Source organism: Neofelis nebulosa, chromosome 5, assembly GCF_028018385.1.
Source record: "Neofelis nebulosa isolate mNeoNeb1 chromosome 5, mNeoNeb1.pri, whole genome shotgun sequence".
In the NCBI taxonomy this organism is placed as follows: domain Eukaryota; kingdom Metazoa; phylum Chordata; class Mammalia; order Carnivora; family Felidae; genus Neofelis; species Neofelis nebulosa.
Genome location: NC_080786.1, coordinates 99157135 through 99180421, shown reverse-complemented (window position 1 = coordinate 99180421; position 23287 = coordinate 99157135). Strand labels below are relative to the sequence as shown.

Genomic DNA, 23287 nt, shown 5'->3' with positions numbered 1-23287 from the left:
CCTGCTTTCTTCTGGAGGGTTTTGAAGGCTTCCTGTCTTACATTTAGGTCTTTCATCCATTTTGAGTTTATTTTTGTGTATGGTGTAAGAAAGTGGTCCAGGTTCATTTTTCTGCCTGTCACTGTCCAGTTTTCCCAGCACCGCTTGCTGAAGAGACTGTCCTTATTCCATTGGATATTCTTTCCTGCTTTGTCAAAGATTAGTTGGCCATACGTTTGTGGGTCCATTTCTGGGTTCTCTCTATTCTGTTCCATTGATCTGAGTGTCTGCTTTTGTGCCAGTACCATACTGTCTTGATGATTACAGCTTTGTAATACAGCTTGAAGTCCGGTGAATGTTATTGAATCTTAACATGAATAAGTTTCTGACTTCCTATTAAGAAACTTAAGTTTTTTAAAAACATATCTGAAGCAAAATGTTTAATTGCTAACAAATATACCAAATAATTATACTTCCTGAAAATCATGTCATCTATATTGATTATATTATTCTTGGTTTCATTCAGAGACAGTTTATGACTACTGTAGTGTTTTGGCCCTTCTGCACTATGATCGTGTAGCTTTGTTATGGATTGGAAAACCTTTGTAATTCCAAGGGCTATCTACAGGACTAAGTAGTCACTGTGGTTATTCTTTGCAGACTTAACCTAAGAAGAAGGGTAAAGCTAAAAAAGGAACAAGCAGGGGAATGAGGATTTAGAAATAGGAGAGAGGAAGAAAAGAGGTATGTGTTCTAGACCTTTGCTACTCAAACTGTAGTATGTGGGGCCAACAGACTTGGCTTCACCTGTCTGCTGATTAGAAATGCAGAGTCTTGGGCCCAATCTCAGACCTATTGAATTAGAGTCTTTATTTCACAAGAATTCTTGGAGATTTGTATGAACATTCAAGTTTGAGAAGCACTTGTTTAGAGTGTTGAAAGTCTACTTTGTCTCAGTTTAGGTCCATATGCTAATTACAAGCACTTTGTTTTGAGGAATGAAAAACATTTTTTTGTAATGTTTATCTATTTTTGAGGGACAGACAGAGTGTGAATGGGGAAGGAGCAGAGAGAGAGGGAGACACAGAATCTGAAGCAGGCTCCAGGCTCTGAGCCGTCAGCACAGATGTAGGGCTTGAACCCACGCGCCATGAGATCATGACTTGAGCCAAAGTCGGACACTTAGCCAACTGAGTCACTCAGGTGCCCCAAGAATTGATAACTTTTTAAAGTTTTGTTATTTGAAGAGTTAAGCTCCCAGGACCTGAAAAATTCACTAGTGTCGATTAACTCATGTATTTTGGCCTGGCTAACTCAGTTGTTCCACAATAGTGAATCTACAGGGAAGCGTGGTATCATTTAATGAATTGGAGATTGGGAACAAAAAATTTGGGATAGAGTATGTACGCTCTGTGCCTGGTGATTTCACTGTGTGGTACTCTTGACTATGTTGTTCAACCTGTCAGTCGCCTCATTTCTAAAATGAGAGATCGGGCCTTCGTATTGCAACATTAGTGTGTCTTGAATCAATAGGGAAAAAGGTGGAGGAGGTGTTTGGCTAGCAAGTGCTCATAATTTACATTTCTGGCAGCTGCATATCAGTCATAAAAAACTCTGGGCATATATAGTAGGAGTATGTTACATGTGGAACACCTTTCCTTAAGAGTGGTAGAAAGGGGTGAAAAGTGCTAGAGAAGAGAGAGGACCTGCTATTTGTAATATTGGAAAGGATATTTTGATGATTCCCCCCAAATAAAAAATTGTGAAAACTTGGCAAAAGGATACAAGACAGTGAAACAAAGTTTAAGTTTTTTTGTCGTTGCTGAGGCTGGTTTCTTCTAGACTCTATGCATTTAATCTTGTTCTGCTTGACAGATTGGCTAGTGATTGTCTTTCTGACAGTAGCGCTTTATTTTTTCAGTTTTATTGACTTATTTGTTTTACTTCTAGGGTAGTTAGCAGCTGACAGTAGGACTTTAAAGAAGTTTGATCAAATTACCATAGCACTGGACAGTGAGATCAATAGCTGTGGATATTCTATTTCAATCCTGTAATTTAAAGATAGGAATCTTAATGGTTATATTTATTTTCTTTTATATTTAAAAATGAAAATGTTTAATCCTACTGTGTGAGAAATTAGTTTTATTAATAACTTTTAAGTCCCAGTATAACAATAATTATGTGAAAAGGAAGAGAATAAACTTGAAATAAACTTAATGGCAAACAAATATTTATCCTTTTGCCCTTTAACTGTTAGTAAAAATATACCGCAAAAAACCCCACATCCAACCAACCAAACAAAAAAAACACTTTTTTTTTGTTTGGTTGACTAAATGATGATTCCAGGTAGATTAATGTTCCAGAGGAAAAGCATTCAGAGGTCTGCGGAAGATGCATTTACTTAATGTAACTTCTCTTCATGATGTTGAGCTAGTAACTTTTAAAAGTAGAAAAAAGCATTTGAGATTTTCTGTTGCTTATGTTTAGGAAATGACATACTTATCTGGACTTTTTTTTTTTTTTAATGTTTATTTTTGAGAGAGAGGGCGGGGGGAGACAGAGTGTGAGTGGGGGAGGGGCAGAGAGAGAGAGGAAGACACATAATCTGAAACAGGCTCCAGGCTCTGAGCTGTCAGCACAGAACCCAACATGGGGCTCGAACTCTGGAATGGTGAGATCATGACCTAGGCCGAAGTCAGATGCCTAACCAACTGAGCCACTCAGGCACTCCTTACCTGGGCTTTCTAATAGAAATAATAGTGCTTTGGATAAGGTACTTAATTTTAGGCATTCCTTTTTATGTTGATATTTCATTAATATTAAATTTCTCTTTAAAAATATTTGTCATTTGTATATACTTATTTCTTTAATAGCTGATTTACTTGATAATTGTATTTTAAAAGTGGAGGCATTTATAAAGTTTTCTGAATTGTGTAACTAAAATTTGTTTAGGGGTGTTTTCCTTTGAGTGTATATTTGAAAATCTTGGCAAATATACATAGAATAAAGAAGATATGAAATCTATATTCCTCAGATCTTTGAATCTGGAAGGGAGACAGGGAAAAAAAGAAAGAATAGGAGAGTTTTAAAAGAGGTTAGAGTTTAAATTTGTCATTTTAAGAATATTTTTGTTCTAAAACATTTTAAGGATAAAACAAGTGTAGATTTTGAAACATTATATATGTACAAATAATAACTACTATACTTATGTTTTGGTAGAAAATATTTAGAGTTGAAATTTTTTAGATCATAATAAACTTTTCTAATTATACAAGAAATCATAAGTCTTGACTCTGTACTTTATCATTGACTTATAGCATCATCATAGTCATGTTATTCACAAGTAAGCTTTTTTATTGGATACAACTTACCACAAACATTATTTAGAATTAGGTACACCATGAGGATTAATTAATGTTATACCGTTAAATAACAATAAAAACAAAACCCAAGAGGATTAATTAGTATGTTTGAAACATACTTTGGCAACTTTAGAAAAGGTGTTTTCTGTAATCAGACGTTGCCCTCCACACAGAATATCTTGAATTTATTCAAGGTAAAAAGGATATTTTAGACATTGACTTTGGTAGCTGATAAAAAAGAGTGAACTTATTTTCTAGTTTCTGTTGGATTTGAAAATAATATTTTATTCATTAATATTCAATTATAGATTTTGTTTGAAAATCTAGATATGTTATTTATTTTAGATTTAATTATAAAGGAATAGGAACTAACATTTCTGGCAATATGGAAAGAGGACCATTTTTTTTTTAATATATGAAATTTATTGTCAAATTAGTTTCCATACAACACCCAGTGCTCATCCCAACAGGTGCCCTCCTCAATACCCATCACCCACCCTCCCCTCCCTCCCACCCCCCATCAGCCCTCAGTTTGTTCTCAGTTTTTAAGAGTCTCTTATACTTTGGCTCTCTCCCACTGTAACCTCTTTTTTTTTTTTTTCCCCTCCCCTCCCTCATGGGTTCCTGGTAAGTTTCTCAGGATCCACATAAGAGTGAACACGTATGGTATCTGTCTTTCTCTGTATGGCTTATTTCACTTAGCATAACACTCTCCAGTTCCATCCACATTGCTACAAAGGACCATATTTCATTCTTTCTCATTGCCACGTAGTACTCCATTGTGTATATAAACCACAATTTCTTTATCCATTCATCAGTTGAGGGACATTTAGGCTGGGAAAGAGGACCATTTAACTTAAAAACTCCTCTGTTACAAAGTACCTAGAAATGCTGTATGAAATGTTACAAACATGTTTATAAATTGAATGTCTGGGCTCACAGAATAACAAGGGAACTACCCGAGGGCTAAAAAAGAAGAGGGAACTGATTATCAGAGTTGTAAGCACATGAGCTAATGTTGAGGCAGCCCTGGGGAGTTTATTAGTCTCTGTAACGAAAACTTTAATGGCTACACTGGGATAGAAGACATGTCTTGGACTTGTATGAACGGAGAACTTGTATGAACTTGTAGAACGGAGAACTCCTTATAAAGCCATGACTCTTGAAGAGTTATACATTCTGTGAAAGGTAGGCTAAGAAAAAATCCACCTACATCTGCCCATTGAAGACAAGGAAGCTTATTTGTCTAAACTTGGGCTTGGGGTGGTAGGGGAGGGAAATATTCCTGAGAGTACACAACTATAGTTGATCTCTCATGAAGTTTTGGGACCTGAATTTAATACTTTATGAGTGAGCAGAAGGATATTCAATGAATAGCATATTAGTTGCCTCAAAATTTTGGATAGAACTACTAGGTAAAGACTATAAAATCATTATTTGATATTATTTAAGACTTAATAGAAGAAATTAAGCATTCAATAAGTGGGTAAGACATTCTTTTTTTTTTTATTTTTTTTTAACGTTTATTTATTTTTGAGACAGAGAGAGACAGAGCATGAACGGGGAGGGTCAGAGAGAGAGGAAGACACAGAATCTGAAACAGGCTCCAGGCTATGTGCCATCAGCACAGAGCCTGACGCGGGGCTTGAACTCACGAACTGCGAGATCATGACCTGAGCCGAAGTCAGACGCTTAACCGACTGAGCCACCCAGGCGCCCCAAGACATTCTTTTTTAATATGTTTGTTTGTTTGTTTGTTTATTTATTTATTTATTTATTTATTTTGAGAGAGAGAGTGTGTGTGTGTGTGTGTGCACATGCACATGAGTTGGGGGAGGGACAGAGAGAGAGGAAAGAGAGAATCTCAAGCAGGGTCTGCACTGACAGAGGGTGCTGTTCGTGGGCTCAGTCCCACGAACCATGAGATCATGACCTGAGCTGAAATCAAGAGTTGGTCACTTAACCAACTGAGCTACCCAGGTGCCCCTGGATAAGACATTCTTAAAAACACTGGGCAGATTTGGAAAACAACCAAATTCAACTTCTAGAAATGAAAAATATGGTTATTGAAATAATAATTTAAAAATTCAGTGGATGTGGGAAATACCAGATAAAGAGAAAGTCAGCAAATTGAAGGATATATGTGAGGAAGTTATTCACACTGTACCACTGAGAGATAAAGATAGAAAATTTTAAAGAGAATGGCTTGAGATATAAGGAGAAAAGTAGAGGAGTCCATTATGATTCCATTAGAAGTTTCAGAAGATCAACATAAAGGCAACATTCAAAAAGAATATAGCTGAAAATGTTCTACTCTTGATGAAAGACATCAGAATCAGGAGGTACGGTGAGTCTCTCACACGGTAAATGAAAAGAATATATGAGCAGAGAAATTATTATCATATAAGTGATAAAGGTAGATGTATATCAATTAAGATAGGAGAAGTCTTTTTTAAAGTGTATTTATTATTATTTTTTATTAAACTCTACACCCAACATGGGGCTTGAACTAATAACCCCAAAATCAAGAGTTGCATGTTCTTCTGACTGAGGCAGCCAGGCCCTCAGGAATAGTCTTAATAATTCATTTGAGTGTCATCTATGCACCAGCCTATTCTAAGTGAACTCGGTGGTGTCTCTGCCATTCTAGAGCTGACTGGGAGATGGATAGTATACACCTGAGCAAATGTATAATATTTTTTTGTTTCAAGTTTTTATTTAAATTCTAGTTAGTTAACATATTGTGTAATATTGGTTTCAGGAGTAGAATTTAGTAATTCATCATTTACATAGAACACCCAGTGCTCATCACAAGTGCCCTCCTTAATACCCATTACCTATTTAGCCAATGTTCCTATCTACCTTCCCTCCAGCAACCCTCAGTTTGTTCTCTATAAAGGTCTTTAATGGTTTGCCTCTCTCTCTCTCTCTCTCTCTCTCTCTGTTTGCAAATGTGTAATATTATGTCAGGTAGTGATAGAAGCTCTAAAGATAATAGAAGCATGTAAGGTGTAGAGAATCACATGGAAGGGAGTAGCATTTTCAGTCAAGATGGTCTGGGAAATCTTCTCTGAGGAGGTGCCATTTGAGAGAGCCCTATGAGGGACAAAGAAAGAACACCGATGAACCATGTGAAGAAAGGAAAATGGAAGTGGGGTTCTGTGGGAAGGCAAGAGTCGGGAATAAGATTGACTTGTTTGACAGTTTCCTTATGGAGTCAGATATGGTGAGTGAAGAAGAAGAAAAAGATCAAGGATAATAATTTCTAGGTTTTTGATCAGTGCAACGGGGTGCATGGAAGCATCGCTTAGGAGAAGAGAAAGATGCAGATAGCAGGGGGAAGAAGTAGTTTTGGGAGTTGAGAAAATGAAGTTGGAGATGCATATTTGATATATAAGTAGAAAAGTCTAGTAGACAATTGGATTTATGACATGAATCGTAGGAGAGAGATTGAAGCAGGAAATAAATTTTAAAGACTTTGAGTATGGATGGTATTTAAAGACAGATTTTTGGAGTGCCTGGGTGGCTCACTTGGTTAAGCATCTGACTGCTCAGGTCATGATCTCATGGTTCCTGAGTTCAAGCCCTCATCTGCACTGTCAGTGCAGAGCCTGCTTGGGATTCTCTCTCTCCTGCTCTCTGCCCTTCTCCAACCAATGCTTTCTCTCTCTCTCTCTCTCTCTCTCTCTCAAAATAAATAAACCTTAAAAAACATTAAAAAAATAAAACAGATTTATAAAGATTGGATGAGATCACCTAGGGAAAAAATATGGATAGGGAAAAGAGGTAGACTCTCCAGTGTTTAGAACCTCAGGTGGTGGAGCAGGAACTAGCAAAAGAAACTGCGATTTGACTACTGAGATAAAATCTTAGGAAGTGTGGCATCCTCAAAGGCAAATGATGGAAGTCTTTTAAGGACAGAGTGACCTACTGTGATAGGTAGAATAAGATGAGAGCTGAAAATTGACTACTGGATTTGTAAAGTAGAGGATTCTAGTGACATTAAAAAGTACAGTTTGGGGGCAAAAACCTGATTGAAGCACTAGGTTTTAGACTGCTGTCCTAATCTTCCTTTGTAAGGTTTAAATTTGATTATCCAGGGGCGCCTGGGTGGCTCAGTCGGTTAAGCGTCCGACTTCAGCTCAGGTCATGATCCCGTGGTCCGTGAGTTCGAGCCCCGCGTCGGGCTCTATGCTGACAGCTCAGAGCCTGGAGCCTGTTTCAGATTCTGTGTCTCCCTCTCTCTCTGCCCCTCCCCTGTTCGTGCTCTCTCTCTGTCTCACACATAAATAAACGTTAAAAAAAAAAAAATTAAAAAAAAAATAAATTTGATTATCCAAAGCAATAGAGGGCTGAAGGAAGAAAATTCATATTTCATTAAAAACAGTGTATACTTCTTTAAAGATGACCATATCAACATGGAAAAATATTTTGGTAAAGTAGCATGACTACTAAGAAATTAGCAGTAAATTAGCATATTTAAATAAATGACATGGAGAATGTGGAAAGTAACTGAAATAGTAATGTGTTACTGGGTTATTAATTAGGGCTTCAACCTAAGTATATCCTTTTGATTATCTAGGACAATGAGAAATTTTATTTTATTTTTTTAAAGTTGGTTTATTTTTACTTAGAGAGAGAGACAGAGACAGGGACAGAGAGAGAATATCAAGCAGGCTCCTGCTGTCAGTTCAGAGCCGCATGAACCATGAGGTCATGAGCTGAGCTGAAAGAAACCAAGAGTCTGGGGCGCCTGGGTGGCGCAGTCGGTTGAGCGTCCGACTTCAGCCAGGTCACGATCTCGCGGTCCGTGAGTTCGAGCCCCGCGTCAGGCTCTGGGCTGATGGCTTGGAGCCTGGAGCCTGTTTCCGATTCTGTGTCTCCCTCTCTCTCTGCCCTCCCCCGTTCATGCTCTGTCTCTCTCTGTCCCAAAAATAAATAAAAAACGTTGAAAAAAAAATTAAAAAAAAAAAAAAAAAAAGAAACCAAGAGTCGGAGGCTTAACCGACTGTGCCACCCAGGCGCCCCCCTCCTTTTTTTTTTAAGTTTATTTATTTTTATTTTTGAGAGAGAGAGAGTAGGGCGATGAGAAAGTTTAAATAGCACATGCAAACCAAATGAAAATAATACAAAAATTCTAGCTCAGCATTCTCTATCTACCTTTCCAAAAAACCTTTTCTTAGACATGAGATGTGAACTTAAAAGCAATGACATTGATCCCATGAGCCACATACAAGAGTGAGTCTCTATTACACTAGTCACATTTTGCTCAATAATTAAATGGTTTTACTTGTGTTATTTCTCTGGTGAAAATGTTACGGAGGAGAACAAACATGAGTATGGGGAATGACCTCTGAATCAGCTTTAAAACTACTTTAAGCATTTCCCCCTTTTACATAGAATTAACACATTTATTCTAACCTTATGAACTTTGTTCTTTTACTTTTTTTTTTTTTACTTTTAGTTTGAGATAATTTTAGACTCACATGGAGTTGTAAGAAATGATACAGATACCCTGTACTCTTTCAACAGTTTTCCCCCAATGACAACATCTTACAAGACTATAGGACAATATCACAACCAGCATATTGACATTGATACAGAACATTTGCATCACAGCAAGAATTATTTTTATAGACACAGCCTTTTTATAGTGTCCCTTCCCCCTACTCAACCCTTAGCAACCACTCCATTCCTATAATTATTCTCCATTTCTATAATTATGTCATTTCAAGAATATTATATAAATGGAATCATATAGGATGTAACCTTTTAATTTTCTTAACGTTTATTTATTATTGAGAAACAAAGAGAGACAGAGCATGAGCATGGGAGGGGCAGAGAGAGGGGGAGACACAGAATCTGAAGCAGGATCCAGGCTCTGAGCTGTCAGCATAGAGCTCGATACAGGGCTTGAACTCACAAACCATGAGATCATGATCTGAGCCAAAGTCAGACGCTTAACCGACTGAGCCACCCAGGTGCCGCCAGTATGTAACCTTTTATATTGGCTATGTACTCATCATAATTCCCTGGAGATCCATCTATTTTGTATACTAACATTTCATTAAAGTTTATGTATGTATGAATGTACATATATAATATGTACATACCTATTATTATATGTATATATATATTATTATTTTTAAAAATAATCTCTATACCCAATGTGAGGCTGGAACTCACAACCCAGAGATCGAGAGTCGGATGCTCTTGATCCTGACTGAGCCAGCCAGGCGCCCCAGTGCATTCCTTTTTAATGCTGAGTAGAATTCCGTGGTATGGATGTACCATAGTTTTAACCATATATCCACTGAAGAATATCTGGGCTATTTCCAGTTTAGGGCTATGATGAATAAAACTGCTGTAGATATTCATGTACAGGTTTTTGTGTGAACATAGCTTTCCTCTCTAGGGGTAAATGCCCAGGAATGCAATTGTTGGGTCATTGATAGTTACATATTTAGTTTTTAAGAAACTGCCAATCTGTTTTCCAGAGTGGCGGTACCATTTTATATTCCTACCACAGTGTGTGGGTGATCCAGTTTTTACACATTCTTGCCTTCTTGCTGAGTGTTTTCATCATGGAAGGAGCTCTTCCATGTAAGTTTTAAAATAATCTTGTGTCAGATATCTTTTAGGATATATTTTAATTAATTACTTTTGATATTTCCACTTTTGGTGTGCTTCATTTCTTCTTGTGAATTTGAGTTTACCATACTATAGCCTTTCTTTGCAGTCTGAGGACTTCCTTTCACATTTCTTTGAAGCAGGTCTGCTGTCTCCATTGTTTATGTTGACAAATCAGCCATTAATTATACTAGTTTTTACCTGTTTGTACATGTCATTTTTCTCTTGCTGCGTTCATGTTCTTCTTTGTCTTTCACAGTTTAACTGTCCTTCAGTTGTCAACAATTGTCCAACAATTTCCCTGTCCTTGGTTAATTGAGCTTCTTTGATCTATAGATTAATATTTCTCTGCAGATTTTGAAGGTTTTAACCATTATTTCTTCAAGTGTTTTTCTGCCTGCCCTTTACCTTTCATTACTTCTGTTGTGTATATATTTTTTTAAATTAATTTTTGAAAGAGAGAGAGAGAGACTGAGCGCGAGCAGATGAGGGGCAGAAAGAGAGAGAGAGACACAGAATCTGAAGTAGGCTCCAGGCTCTGAGCTGTCAGCACAGAACCCGCGAACAGTGAGATCATGACCTAGGTGGCTCAACCTACTGAGTGTATTTTGAATCGCTTAATTTTGTTTCATGGGTCTCTGAGTCTGTTCATTTTCTACAATCTTTTTCATCTCTGTTCTTCAAATTGGATAATTTTTGCTAATAATCTTTAAGTTCACTCATTCTTTCCCTGCTATATTGAATTTTTGTTGAGCCCCTTCAGTGAATTTTTTATTTCAGTGAATGTAGTTTTCAACTCCAGAATGTCCTTTTTTTTCCTTAAAAAATTTTTAAAAATGTGTTTGTTGAGATTCTCTATTTGTTGAATCACTATTGACATGTTTTTCTTTAATTCTTTAAGCATGATTCTCTTTAGTTGTTTGAACATATTTGTAATAATTGCTTTGATATCTTTGTCTGCTAAATGTAGTATTTGGGGACCCTGAAAGACCCTACTGCCTGCTTTTCTGTTTCCTTAGTATGAGTCACATTTTTCTGTTTCTTGGCATGTTTCATAGTTTTTGTTGAACGTTGTACTATTAAGATAATGTATTGTAGCAACTGTGGATTCTAATTGCATCCTCCCTACCCCTAAAGCTTGTTATTGATGATTTTTGTTTGTTTAGTAACTTGCCTAGAGTAAATCTGTGAAATCTATTTGTCTTATCTCTGCTCAGCTTAGTATTGTTGGTTTTATTTTTTTTTTATTATTATCAAAATTTTTTTTTAATGGTTATTCATTTTTGAGACAGAGAGAGACAGAGCACGAGCGAAGGAGGGGCAGAGAGAGAGGGAGACACAGAATCTGAAGCAGGCTCCAGGCTCTGAGTGTCAGCACAGAGCCCGATGTGGGGCTCGAACCCATGAACCGTGAGATCATGACCTAAGTTGAAGTTGGACGCTTAACTGACTGAGCCACCCAAGCGCCCCTTGTTGTTTTTATTTTCAAGGCTGGCTTCCTAGTGGTCACCCCTTATGTCAGCCAGTGATTGGTCAGAAATTTTGCTTTTCTAAAAAGTTTTTTTTAATGTTTATTTATTCTTAGAGAGAGAGAGAGAGCATGACAGGGGAGGGGCAGAGAGAGGGAGACACAGAATCTGAAGCAGGATCCAGGCTATGAGCTGTCAGCAGAGAGCCCAATGCGGGGCTCAAACTCATGAACCGCGAGATCATGACCTGAGCCAAAGTTGGATGCTTAGCCAACTGAGCCACCCAGGTGCCCTGGAAATTGTGCTTAAATACATAGAGCCAGTAAGACTTTTTTTTTAATTTTTTTAATTTTTTTTATTTTTTTTATTTTTGGGACAGAGAGAGACAGAGCATGAACGGGGGAGGGGCAGAGAGAGAGGGAGACACAGAATCAGAAACAGGCTCCAGGCTCCGAGCCATCAGCCCAGAGCCCGACGGGGGGCTCGAACTCACGGACCGCGAGATCGTGACCTGGCTGAAGTCGGACGCTTAACCGACTGCGCCACCCAGGCGCCCCAAGACTTTTTTCTTCTGAGAGATCTGTGTGTAGGTTGGGGAATGTATTCAATGTTCAGGCCGTTTTCAAGTTTGTCTCAATTTTTATGTTTCCCCAAGACTTGTTTCTAGCCAGGAATGTGTGGATAGTATGGGAACTCTGTAGTCTCTGCTACCCATGCATGCAGCTTCTGTTTAGCCAGGAATACATGGGAAGTTTATGAACCCCATTTATGGCTGTCTCTCCTCCAAGATCTCTTTGTTAAGTCTGCTGCTAGTCTGCCAGTGGGCTTATTTCTTGCCACAAATGAGACTACAACCTCACACTCTTGTGGATAGCTTCAGAATTTTCCCTTTCACTTCTGGGCATACTTTTCTGCTCTCCACTCTGAACCATCTCAGCCATCTCGCTCAGCATAGCTGCTAGTTTTCATAGCCTACACAACTGCCCTCGTGGAACTGTAACACTGTCACAGTGATTTAACAGATGGGGGAGGATGAGTAAGGGCCACTGGGCAAGGAAACAGTGCCACAGACTTCCGCTGCTTCTAAGTTTGGTAGATTTTCATGAAAAAAATGCTTCTCAGTTTATTGCATGCCTTTGGTCAATTTCCAATAATTTGAGATGATGTTTTTGATAGTTTTTTTTTTTTCAACGTTTTTTTTTTTTTTTTTTTTTTTTTATTTATTTTTGGGACAGAGAGAGACAGAGCATGAACGGGGGAGGGGCAGAGAGAGAGGGAGACACAGAATCGGAAACAGGCTCCAGGCTCCGAGCCATCAGCCCAGAGCCTGACGCGGGGCTCGAACTCACGGACCGCGAGATCGTGACCTGGCTGAAGTCGGACGCCCAACCGACTGCGCCACCCAGGCGCCCCTGTTTTTGATAGTTTTTTATTTGCTTTTGTAGAGAGAATTTGCTAAACTCCTTACTCCAGCATGCTGGGAGCTTCCTTTGCTTGCTTTTGGTGTTTTTTGAAATGTTTATGTATCTAGTTTTTCATATAAAAATGTACAAAATATTGCATAAGAAGCATGTTATTTTACAGTCCATTTAAATTTGTTCAAGACACTACCTTTTAGTTCATCTAATAAAGATTATAATTAAATGGAAATTTAATCTTTTTATTGTTGCAGATTTCAAGTGCCACCTATAAAGACAGGAATGAGGAATACAAAAGACAGTTCACACACTTACCTGATACAGAGAAGCTGATAGCAGGTAAAACAGACAGGAAGTTGCAAAAAACCATTTTACTACCTCATTATCAAAACAGAACTGACAAGTGACAATATTTGTAGAATATTTGAGCCTTTGTGCTAGACAGAAAATATTTTTTAAGATAAGCAGCATGTTATTCTAATTAGACAATGTAAAACTAAGTTATAATTTGGGGAGGAGTGATTTCTGACTTATAAAAATATTCAGTACTAGCTAAGAAAAATAGACCTAAAAGGAAATCATTGTCACAATTTCTTCTGGTGCTTGTTTCATATGGTTTTGTAGGAAAAATTTAAATTTGCTGTTCAATATATATTAACTTTCCCCGGAAAAAGGTACTCCTTAACAGATTATAGAGCCAATTTTGTAAAATTTTCTGGGGCTGTATTCTTTTTCGTGTAATCCTTCTTTTTAAAATTGTTTGTTTATTTATTTATTAAATGTTTATTTTTAAGAGTTTAAGGGGAGGGCAGGGGGCAGAGAGGGGGACAGAGGATACAAAGTGGGCTCTGTGCTGATGACAGCAGTGAGCCTGATGCGGGGCTCGAACTCATGATCTGTGAGAACATACCTCACTGAAGTTGGCTGCTCAACCAACTGAGCCATCCAGGTGCCCCAAGTTTATTTATTTAGTTTTTAGTAATCTCTACACCAAATATGGTGCTTGAACTCATGACCTGGAGATTGAGTTGCAGGCTCTCCCAGCTGAGCCAGCCAGGTGCCCCTCATGTAATCTTTCAGGTAGATTTTGTTTAAATAGACTTGAAGAGGAAAACTGTAGCGATTTTTCTTACAAAAGTGCTTAATTTTTGATATAAGCTTAATATGTTTTTTTATAATCAAAATATAAAACTAGGTTTTAATTTTAGTATATATTTCATTTAAACCATTTATTCATAGAAATTTCTGATTTCTGGTACTGTTGGGCAGTATTCAACACAATGTAACTGAATTTCTGTAGTTCAGCTCAGTACTTTAAATATCGTAATGAGTTAAAACAACTTCTAAGAACATTTGAAAGCAATGTATTCTCATGACAAAATATTTAAATGCTATATAAGGGCATATAATGAGAAGTGAGTGGCCCTTCCAACCAAGACTATTCCAACATACTTTCTGGGCTGTATAGCCACTTAGAGTAATTTCTTATGTATATTTCGAGAAGTTTTCTGTAGGCATTTCAAGGGGTATATATGTATATTCCTAACAGAATTTCTTTTTATTATTTTTTTATTTTTTAAGTTTATTTATTTATTTTGAGAAAGAGAGGGAAAGCGCACATGCAAGTGGGGTAGGGACAGAGAGAGAGAGAGAGAGAGAGAGAGAGAGAGAGAGAGAGAATCGCAAGCAGGCTCTATGCTGTCATCATGGAGCCCGATGCAGGGCTCGATCTCAGGAATCATGAGATCATGACCTGAGCCGAAATCAAGAGTCAGAAGCTTAACCAGCTGAGCCACCCAGGCATCCCCCGCCTAAGAGAATTTCACTGGGAACATACTGTGTTTACTCTTTGAACCTTGTTTAGAGCTCTTTTTAATAGCCTTACTTAAGGAATTACTTCATTCTTTTAATGCCTGCCCATATTCAACTAAATGAACTCTGTACTGTAATTTATTTAACAAATCCTTTATTGATGGACATTTTGATCACTTCCTGTCTGTTACTATTTCCACTAATGTTGCATTGAAACTTTTACATTTGTTTTAGCACATATGTGCACATACATTGTAAGATAAATTCTATGAAGTGGAATTGTGGTAAAAAGGTAATAAGTATTTAATAAGTTTCCTGTTGCCAAGTTACCCTCCAAAAAGTCTGCACCAATTTGCATTTTCATCAAAAGTGTGTGTGAGTACCTGTTTTGCCGCACCTCAGGAAGTTTGCTTTAGTAAAATTTGGTAGTTAGAAATGGTACTTAACCATTGTTGAAATATGCCATGTCTTTAATTATAAAGGAGGTTGAACATCTATTTATATATGTATAAACCATTTGTATTTCTTTTTCTGTGAACATTTCATAAACTCTGCCCATTTTTCTGTTTTTTTTTGTCTTTTTCTTAATTTGTAGTAGCTTGTTAGATGTTTAAAAAATTAGATCTTTTTCATGTGTGTTGCAAGTGTTTCTTTCCAGTTTGCCACTTGAAATCAAGTGACTTTTCAAGGAAACCTGTGTAAAATTTATCATACTTATCACTGCCTTCTTGAAAGAATTTAATCTGATAATGTAATGATACATATTCATTATAAAACATTAAAGCTCTGCAGAAAAATATAAGGAAAAAAATTGAAAAGTATTGGTAACCATAACACCTGCATATAAATTTAGTTCATATTGTTTGTATAGCTCTCTAGGTATTTTTCAGTATGTGAATTTGTTTTAAAAAATTTACACTTTTTTGTTTTCTCTCACTGATACAATGAACCTGTTTATTGTATAAAACTTGCAAAATACAGACTTTTACAAAGTAGAAAACTAAAACCAGGTTTAATTGTACCAAGCCACAGACTGAGAGAAAATAGTTGATAATCACATATCTGATTAAAAAAAAATCCTTGTATTTAGAATGGAAATAAAAGTCAACAATAAGAACACAAACAACCCAATTAAAAAAATGGGTAAATACACTTTACCCAAGATATATATGGAGAACAGATAAGCATGTAAAAAAATCCTCCACATTAATTATTATAGGGGAATGCACATTAAAAGCACAAGTAAACTACCTGGCAGTGAGAATTGCTAAAATTCACAGCAACAGCAAAACAATGGACAGCAGCAAATGAAGATGAGGCTGCAAGGCTCTCATCTCCTGGTGGTGGGAATGCAGGCTGGCGCAGCTGCTTTTAAAGGCAAGTTGGCGGTTTCTTGTAAAGTTAAACATGCACTTAACCGTATGACCTGGCAATCCTAGTTATTTTCTCAAGTGAACTGTAAGCTGATGTTCACAAAAGTCCTGTACGTAAATGTTTATAGCATCTTTGTTAACAATGGGTAATAACCAAGATGTCATTCAACTGGTGAATGAATAAACAAACTGTGGCACATCCATATAATGGAATACTATTCAGCAATAAAAAGGAACAAGCTATTAATATGCATTGCAACATGGATGAATCTTCAATACATTTTCTAAGTGAGAAAAACAAAACTTAAAAGGTTACATGTTTTATGATTCCATTTATTTGACATTATGAAAAATGAAAATATATAGGGATGGAAAGCAGATTTGTGGACACTGGGAAAGGAGAGTGGTTTCACAAGGGAATTTTTATAGTGATGGAATGGTTCTATATGGTACTGGGGTGGTGGTAACATAATTGCATTTGTGAAGCCTTTACAGAGGTAACTTTATTGTATAAAAGTTGAAAAAGTCAACCAGAATATCAGGAGATCCCAGGTTGAAATTCCATCAGTAAGAAAAGAATCTAACTATATTACATACAAGTGACATATTGCACTCAAGGATGGGTTAGCATATATACATCTATTCCCTAGCTCTGTCTGTTGCTTGAGCCTAGAAACAGTGATACCTTAGTAAGCAGTCATCATGTCCAGGACCCAGATATTGGTCTCTAAATACCATCCCCAATAAAAGGAATGAGAGCTCCTTGAAGAAATGGTCCATTCTGGGGCTGGGGCAGTGAAAAAAGAATATGAGTGGCTGTGGAGTAGCTTGTAGTGCCAGAAAGTAAGGAAGTGCTAAAAAAAAAAAAAAAAAAAAAAAAAAAAAAAAAGCCAATTCGAAAGAACTCCCAGTGGTCAAAGAGAGAATAATTTGAGCAATAAAATAAATAATGATAATATTGGATTATAACCTGAAGAATAAAATATCCATGAGTATATATTGATAAAAATAAATGCTTGAATAATTAAGCGTATGGGGAAGAAGACACAAATCTCCCTTCAGTGGTATCTCCAGGTAATTTATATGCACATTAAAGTTTGAGAAGCACTGATCAAGGTAACACAAGTGCCATACCTAAGGGTAAGAGCTTACTAGGTTCTTTTTCTCTGTACATAAAATACTGATGATGAAGAGGGTCTTTAAAAGATAACCAATCCATGTATAGTTATACAACTGATTTCACCAGTGTGATCCCATGTCTAACATCCTGTATGCTGATAAACCACTAATTTTGCTAATGAAAACCCTTTTCTGTGTCTCTGCTAGTTAGCCAAACATTTGTTGTTAAACAGTAATAAAGGTAGCCTAAGGGCTTCTAGTAGCTCCTGAAGGAGTGTAGTCCTAATTAAATTGTTAGGTGACTTATCCCAAGTATGAATCCCTGATTAAACAACTAACTATCCCTAGAATATTTCTAAACATCTACTTTAGCTGGAGTCCACATTTTCACTCCTAATATTCATTTGTGCCTTCTTTATTCTTACTCTTCTTATTCTTGGCCAGAGAAAATGTTATGTTGGAGAAATACAATTAAAAACAAAATACCCTACCAATCCAGAAAACCTCTCACAAAAGTAGAAAAGAAAGAAAACAGTTTTATTATTGAATAAGCATTCAACTGGAATGAGATATGCTCACAGGTAATCTGTAAAAGAGATTGTGAAGAGAGACAGAAAGAAAATCTCACCCTTTTATATAGCCAAGCAGATACAACCCTTTACACATGTTCTAAAGATAAGTGATAACTAGTCCTCAAGTAAAAGGACATGATAGTACTGTTTGTCACACACAATTTCATCATAAATTCACCTGATAATTGGGGCTACTATCTGTGTTAGTTAACTGGCTTTATGCAAAGGAAAAATAAACTCGTATCTTTATGACAAAAGTTTGTTTTGCAGCTTGGAGCAAGTTGCCCACCGAAGTTAAGCTCCTACCCTATTACAGAAACTGGGAGATAGGGGGCTATCTCTCTTGATGTTTACATTTCCAAGAGATGGCTCCTAAGTCCTTGAGAAAACATTCCTGGATTGTAAACCTGGCAAGGGGCTTATTTTGTTTTTAAAAAGATTCACATGTATCTCAAAGAAGCAATAAAAAAATTTACAAATTTTCTGAAGAAAATGCTCAAAGAGAAGTGAGGAGGGAGTCTTTTTCCCTTTTTGCACTAGGGAAAATTAATTTTTTTTCTATTTGTATTTACCTTTACAGTTGTCTCAGGTAAAAAGCAAACAGAACAACATAAAAAATGTTAAGTGTGAAAAAGGAGAATGCTTATCTTTTATAATTTAAGTATTAAATCTGAAAGCAATCCTAAAAATATTCCAAAGACTCTTTTTTATTATTTATTTATTTAAAGTTATTTATTTTGAGAGAGAGAGCGAGAGTGTGCTCATGTGTTTGTGCACATAAGTAATGGAGAGGTAGAGAAAGAGAGAGAGAGAGATGGAGAGGGAGAGAATCCCAAGCAGGCTCAGTGCTGTCAGCACAGAGCCCGATGCAGGGCTCTGTGAGCCGTGACATCTTGACCTGAGCCGAAACCAAGAGTCAGACGCTTAACCTGCTGAGCCATCTAGATGCCCCCAAAAAGTCTTTTTAAAAGCAGTGTTCCCATTATGGGGCTCCCAAAGAATACTTTGGGATGTGTGTTTCCTGACATGATTGTTTAAAAACACATTCTTTTAATTCACCTCCCTTATGGATAGATATGCCTAAATTCTTTGATAAAACTATAATAGGACATCTTGTTTATTTATTGTACAACCTTACTGTAGAAGTATATGGTGCTGATTCACTCTATCTGTATTTCCATAACACTTGGTACATATTTCCACTGTATCCTTCATTATACTATAGTTATTAAAATAAATCTTTAAGAATAGGAGCCATTTAATTTTTCTGAAATTGATTATGTAATAGCTAGTAAGTTGATGTTAACACACACATCAAAGTGACCTATGTTGCTTGGTTAATTTACTTAATTTTATTCTAACTTTCTAGTCACAAATTATAAAGTTATAAATCCATAAAACAATTTTTGATAAACATTTTCTTATCCCATTCTAGATGAATCAGATTGTCATTTGACTCAAATCAGGTAGAATATTGCCTTCTGAAATGACAATTACATGTTTATCAGTAGGGAAATTGGGAGTAGAAAAAAGTAAAATTTCCTGCCTTAAATTTTTTTTTTCATTTCCTGCATAGGCCATATTGCTAAGAAGCCATTTTATAAAAAATAAATTTTATTGAGGTATAAGTTTATTACAATAAAATATGTCTGTTTTAGGGAAGCCCCCCCCTTTTTTAAAGTTTTTTAAAATTTATTTATTTTGAGAGAGAGAGAGAGTGTGTGTATGTGAGTGGGGGAGGTGCAGAGAGGGAGAGAGAATCCCAAGCAGGCCCAGTGCTGTCAGTGCAGAGCCTGACACAGGGCTCGATCCCATGAACCGTGATGACCTGAGCCAAAATCAAGAGTTGGATGCTTAACCGACTGAGCCACCCAGGTGCCTCGAGGGAAACCCTTTTTTAAACCACTGAAAAAAGTCTGTCAATCTGTGTCAAATAGTCTTTGGTTAAAATAATCCAGTTGGTTGCTAGGGCTTTGAACATAGTTAATGTAAAATAGTGCATTGGTTCTCATAGTGTGGTGCACAGACTAGTAATGTTAGTGTTACTTGGGCTCATGTTAGACATGAAACTCTTCACCCTACTCCAAACATATTTAATCAGAAACTCTGGGGAGGGGCCTACCAATCTGTTTTAATAAGTCTGCCAGGCATTTCTGATCTGAAATGTGAGAAGCATTAAATTGATAAAATGTTTCAGTGCCTTATATAAAAATTTCAGGACACCTCATGGTGACCTTTAGCCCAATTCCTGTTTTAGAGATGTGTACTAGTAATGAGTAACTTAATCCACTTAATTATTTACTAAGATTTTGGGGGCATCTCAGTTTTCTTTTGCTGAAGGAAACATTTTGAAAGACTGAATTACTTGGCTCAATTTTTAGTATTTTAGTTAAATTAGAAATTTAATATGATGAAATTTAAATATTTTGAGATTCATAACCTTAACAGCTTTTTCCTAAAATTGCTAATCACTTCATATAGTTTTAAAATTTATCAGGTAAACCAAATATCATAGCAGATCTTTATATCTTGAATTATTGATAATTTAGCAATACTGTTTACATTAGCCAAAGAGCCAAATCTAAATTATGATATTAACTTACTGGTAAATAGCAGCATTTACCAGAACACTCTTGATTTTGCTGGATTTTAGCACTGAGGCAGTGAGGATCAACTTTGAAACTAACTTAAAATGTATATAATTTTTGTAGTAGCCCTTGTCTCCTCCCTCACCCTTTTCCAATGTCTAATTAATCACCAATTTTCCATCGGTAGTACCTCCTAAATATCTCTGAATCTAACCACTTCTTTCTCTTACTACTGTCATTTCTTGGTCTGAGCCACCATCAGTTTTCCCCTGGACTTCCAACTCATTTATCTGAATCCATATTCACAGTGTGAAAAAGTAGTCTTTAATAATGTACATCTGATCATGCCCCTTCTACTTAAAACTCATCAATGGCTTCTCGTAAAGTCCACAGTCTACTGTTGTCTGTGAACCTTATATGATCTAGCTTTTCCAGCTTCTCTAGCTCAGACATCTTTATATAGTTACTGAAATGTGCTGTGTTTCTTTCTGCCACGGGGTCTTCACACATGCTGTTTCCTTATGGTCCAGCTGACCATTTATTGATCTTTAGATCTCAGTTTAAAGACTACTTTTTTCTGGAGAACTTTCCTGATGTACTCTCTCCCTGCCCAATCCCCCCATACCTGTGTACTCCTTGTTATATTCTCTCATAGCTTTCTCTACACTTTGATCATTATACTTCCTTTGGTAATTCTTTCATTGTATACCTTCCCTTATAGACTGTGTTCCATGCGGGCAAGGTACATTTTTGGTAATCCTGGTTTCCAGCAAAACAGCTGGTGTATGATGGCCAAAGTATCTGAATGAGTGAGTGAATAAACGAACAAACAATTGAACAAAGAGTGATGACTTTTCATGTGTTAAAGTAATATAAGGTTATAAAGTTGCCAGATTTTTGTGAATAAGCTGTTCCTTATCCTTGTGTATCTAGATTATGCTTGTGCTCTTCAGAGGGACATTTTGCTTCAGGGACGTCTCTATCTTTCAGAAAACTGGCTGTGTTTCTATAGCAACATCTTCAGATGGGAAACTACAGTAAGATGTATTTTGATTTGACTTGTTGATACAAATAATTGCATAGATAGAAATATATATATATAGTCCTCCTAAAAACAATGTACTTTAGATTCCGAAGTAAATTTATATATATTTGTATATCTGTACTTGTATATGCGCGTGATATATTTATATATCGTAGAAGTGTGTAATCTATTTTCTTAATACATCAAGCTCCATTTGTACATATTTAATACAGTTGGAGAAAGAGATTTCAGGTTGAAAAAAGCTTGAACATACATCCATTTGACTGCCAAAATCATGTCTGATGTGACAGACTGTCTGAATTTTGTTTGTGTGTGTATGTGTTAATGTGGAACACGAACACCCACATGTCTTTTCACACTCTGTCCTAAAGTTAGAGATAAGAGCTGAGGAGGAAATTACTGCTGGGGGAGAACGTCTGACTGCTTACCCTATTTTTCTCAGAGAATGCAAGCATGTGGTTATTAACTCCTTCAGGTTTTTCAACAGAATATTCTGGATTAGATTGATGCCATACTTCGTATTTTGTGCTGCATATGTTTCAGAAAAATTCATTTGATAATTTTTCATTCTTTCACGTGTTTAGATTTGTATTGCATTAAAGAACATAACCTTCATGACCAAGGAGAAAACTGCTCGACTCATCCCAAATGCTATCCAGATTGTTACAGAAAGTGAAAAGGTGAAAAACTTTTCTACCTTTGCCTTATTATGTAACATGGAGAAAATCTGCATCATACTGATTCATCAGTGTTGGTGATGTAGGCAATTCTTCTTGGAGTTAGGAATTTGTAATAGAGATATATTGTATTTAATACTGAATTTCTGTGTAGTTAAGTACTCACTGATAATTAAATGACTGCTAACAATTTTTGTGCTTTATAGTTCACAGAGAACTTTCTCCCATATTTTTCATTTCTTCTTTATAAGAGGTAGGTAGGGTAAACATTACCAAAACATCATTATTTCTAAATGCCCTAATAATTCCATGATATTGTGTAGTCAATAATACCTGCACAGTAGCAACTAATAAAAACAAATGGTTCTGGTGAACAGAGAGATTTGGGTAGCATACAAGTAAACACGTAATCATTATACTATTTTTTTTAGGATGGCAGTCAGGGTAGCAGTTATCTTTAACTGCCATTGTTTTTATGATCCTGCCTACAATATCTGCCATTTTGTAGTGGGGATATATGAAGAATCTTTCTGTATCCACCTGGAAAATTGATCAGGGCTCTGTGTGTGACATTAGAAGCATAATGCTACTCTCAACAATAGCGAAATTATGGAAAGAGCCTAAATGTCCATCAACTGATAAATGGATAAAGAAATTGTGGTTTATATACACAATGGAGTACTACGTGGCAATGAGAAGGAATGAAATATGGCCCTTTGTAGCAACGTGGATGGAACTGGAGAGTGTTATGCTAAGTGAAATAAGCCATACAGAGAAAGACAGATAACATATGTGTTCACTCTTATGTGGATCCTGAGAAACTTAACAGGAACCCATGGGGGAGGGGAAGAAAAAAAAAAGAGGTTAGAGTGGGAGAGAGCCAAAGCATAAGAGACTCTTAAAAACTGAGAACAAACTGAGGGCTGATGGGGGGTGGGAGGGAGGGGAAGGTGGGTGATGGGTATTGAGGAGGGCACCTTTTGGGATGAGCACTGGATGTTGTATGGAAACCAATTTGACAATAAATTTCATATATTTAAAAAAAAAGCATAATGCTGAGAAAGCAAAAGAGATAAGGAAGGAAAAGAAGGAAAGTAGGAAAAAGGGAAAAGAAGGGAATGAAAGGGAAGGAGAAGGAAGGAACCACAGAAGGAACAAAGGGAGGCAATGAAAGGAAAAAGAAAGGAAAGAGAAGCAGGGGAGAGAAACACTATCATGACATTGAATCATTGTAATGATACTT

At 36.6% G+C, this 23287-nt stretch overlaps 1 protein-coding gene across 3 annotated transcripts in view; it reads left to right on the top strand.

Annotated features, from left to right (window-relative positions):
- GRAMD1C (GRAM domain containing 1C) overlaps nt 1–23287 on the top strand; it is a 105103-nt gene that overhangs the window by 7929 nt on the left and 73887 nt on the right. For 2 of the 3 annotated variants that reach the window (XM_058731355.1, XM_058731356.1), the window contains exons 3-5: nt 13113–13197; nt 21256–21359; nt 21952–22047. In XM_058731355.1, the coding sequence (XP_058587338.1) occupies nt 13113–13197; nt 21256–21359; nt 21952–22047 (285 nt within the window). Of the gene's footprint in view, nt 1–13112; nt 13198–21255; nt 21360–21951; nt 22048–23287 lie in introns of those variants that run through there. The other variant, XM_058731358.1, reaches the window with a different exon arrangement.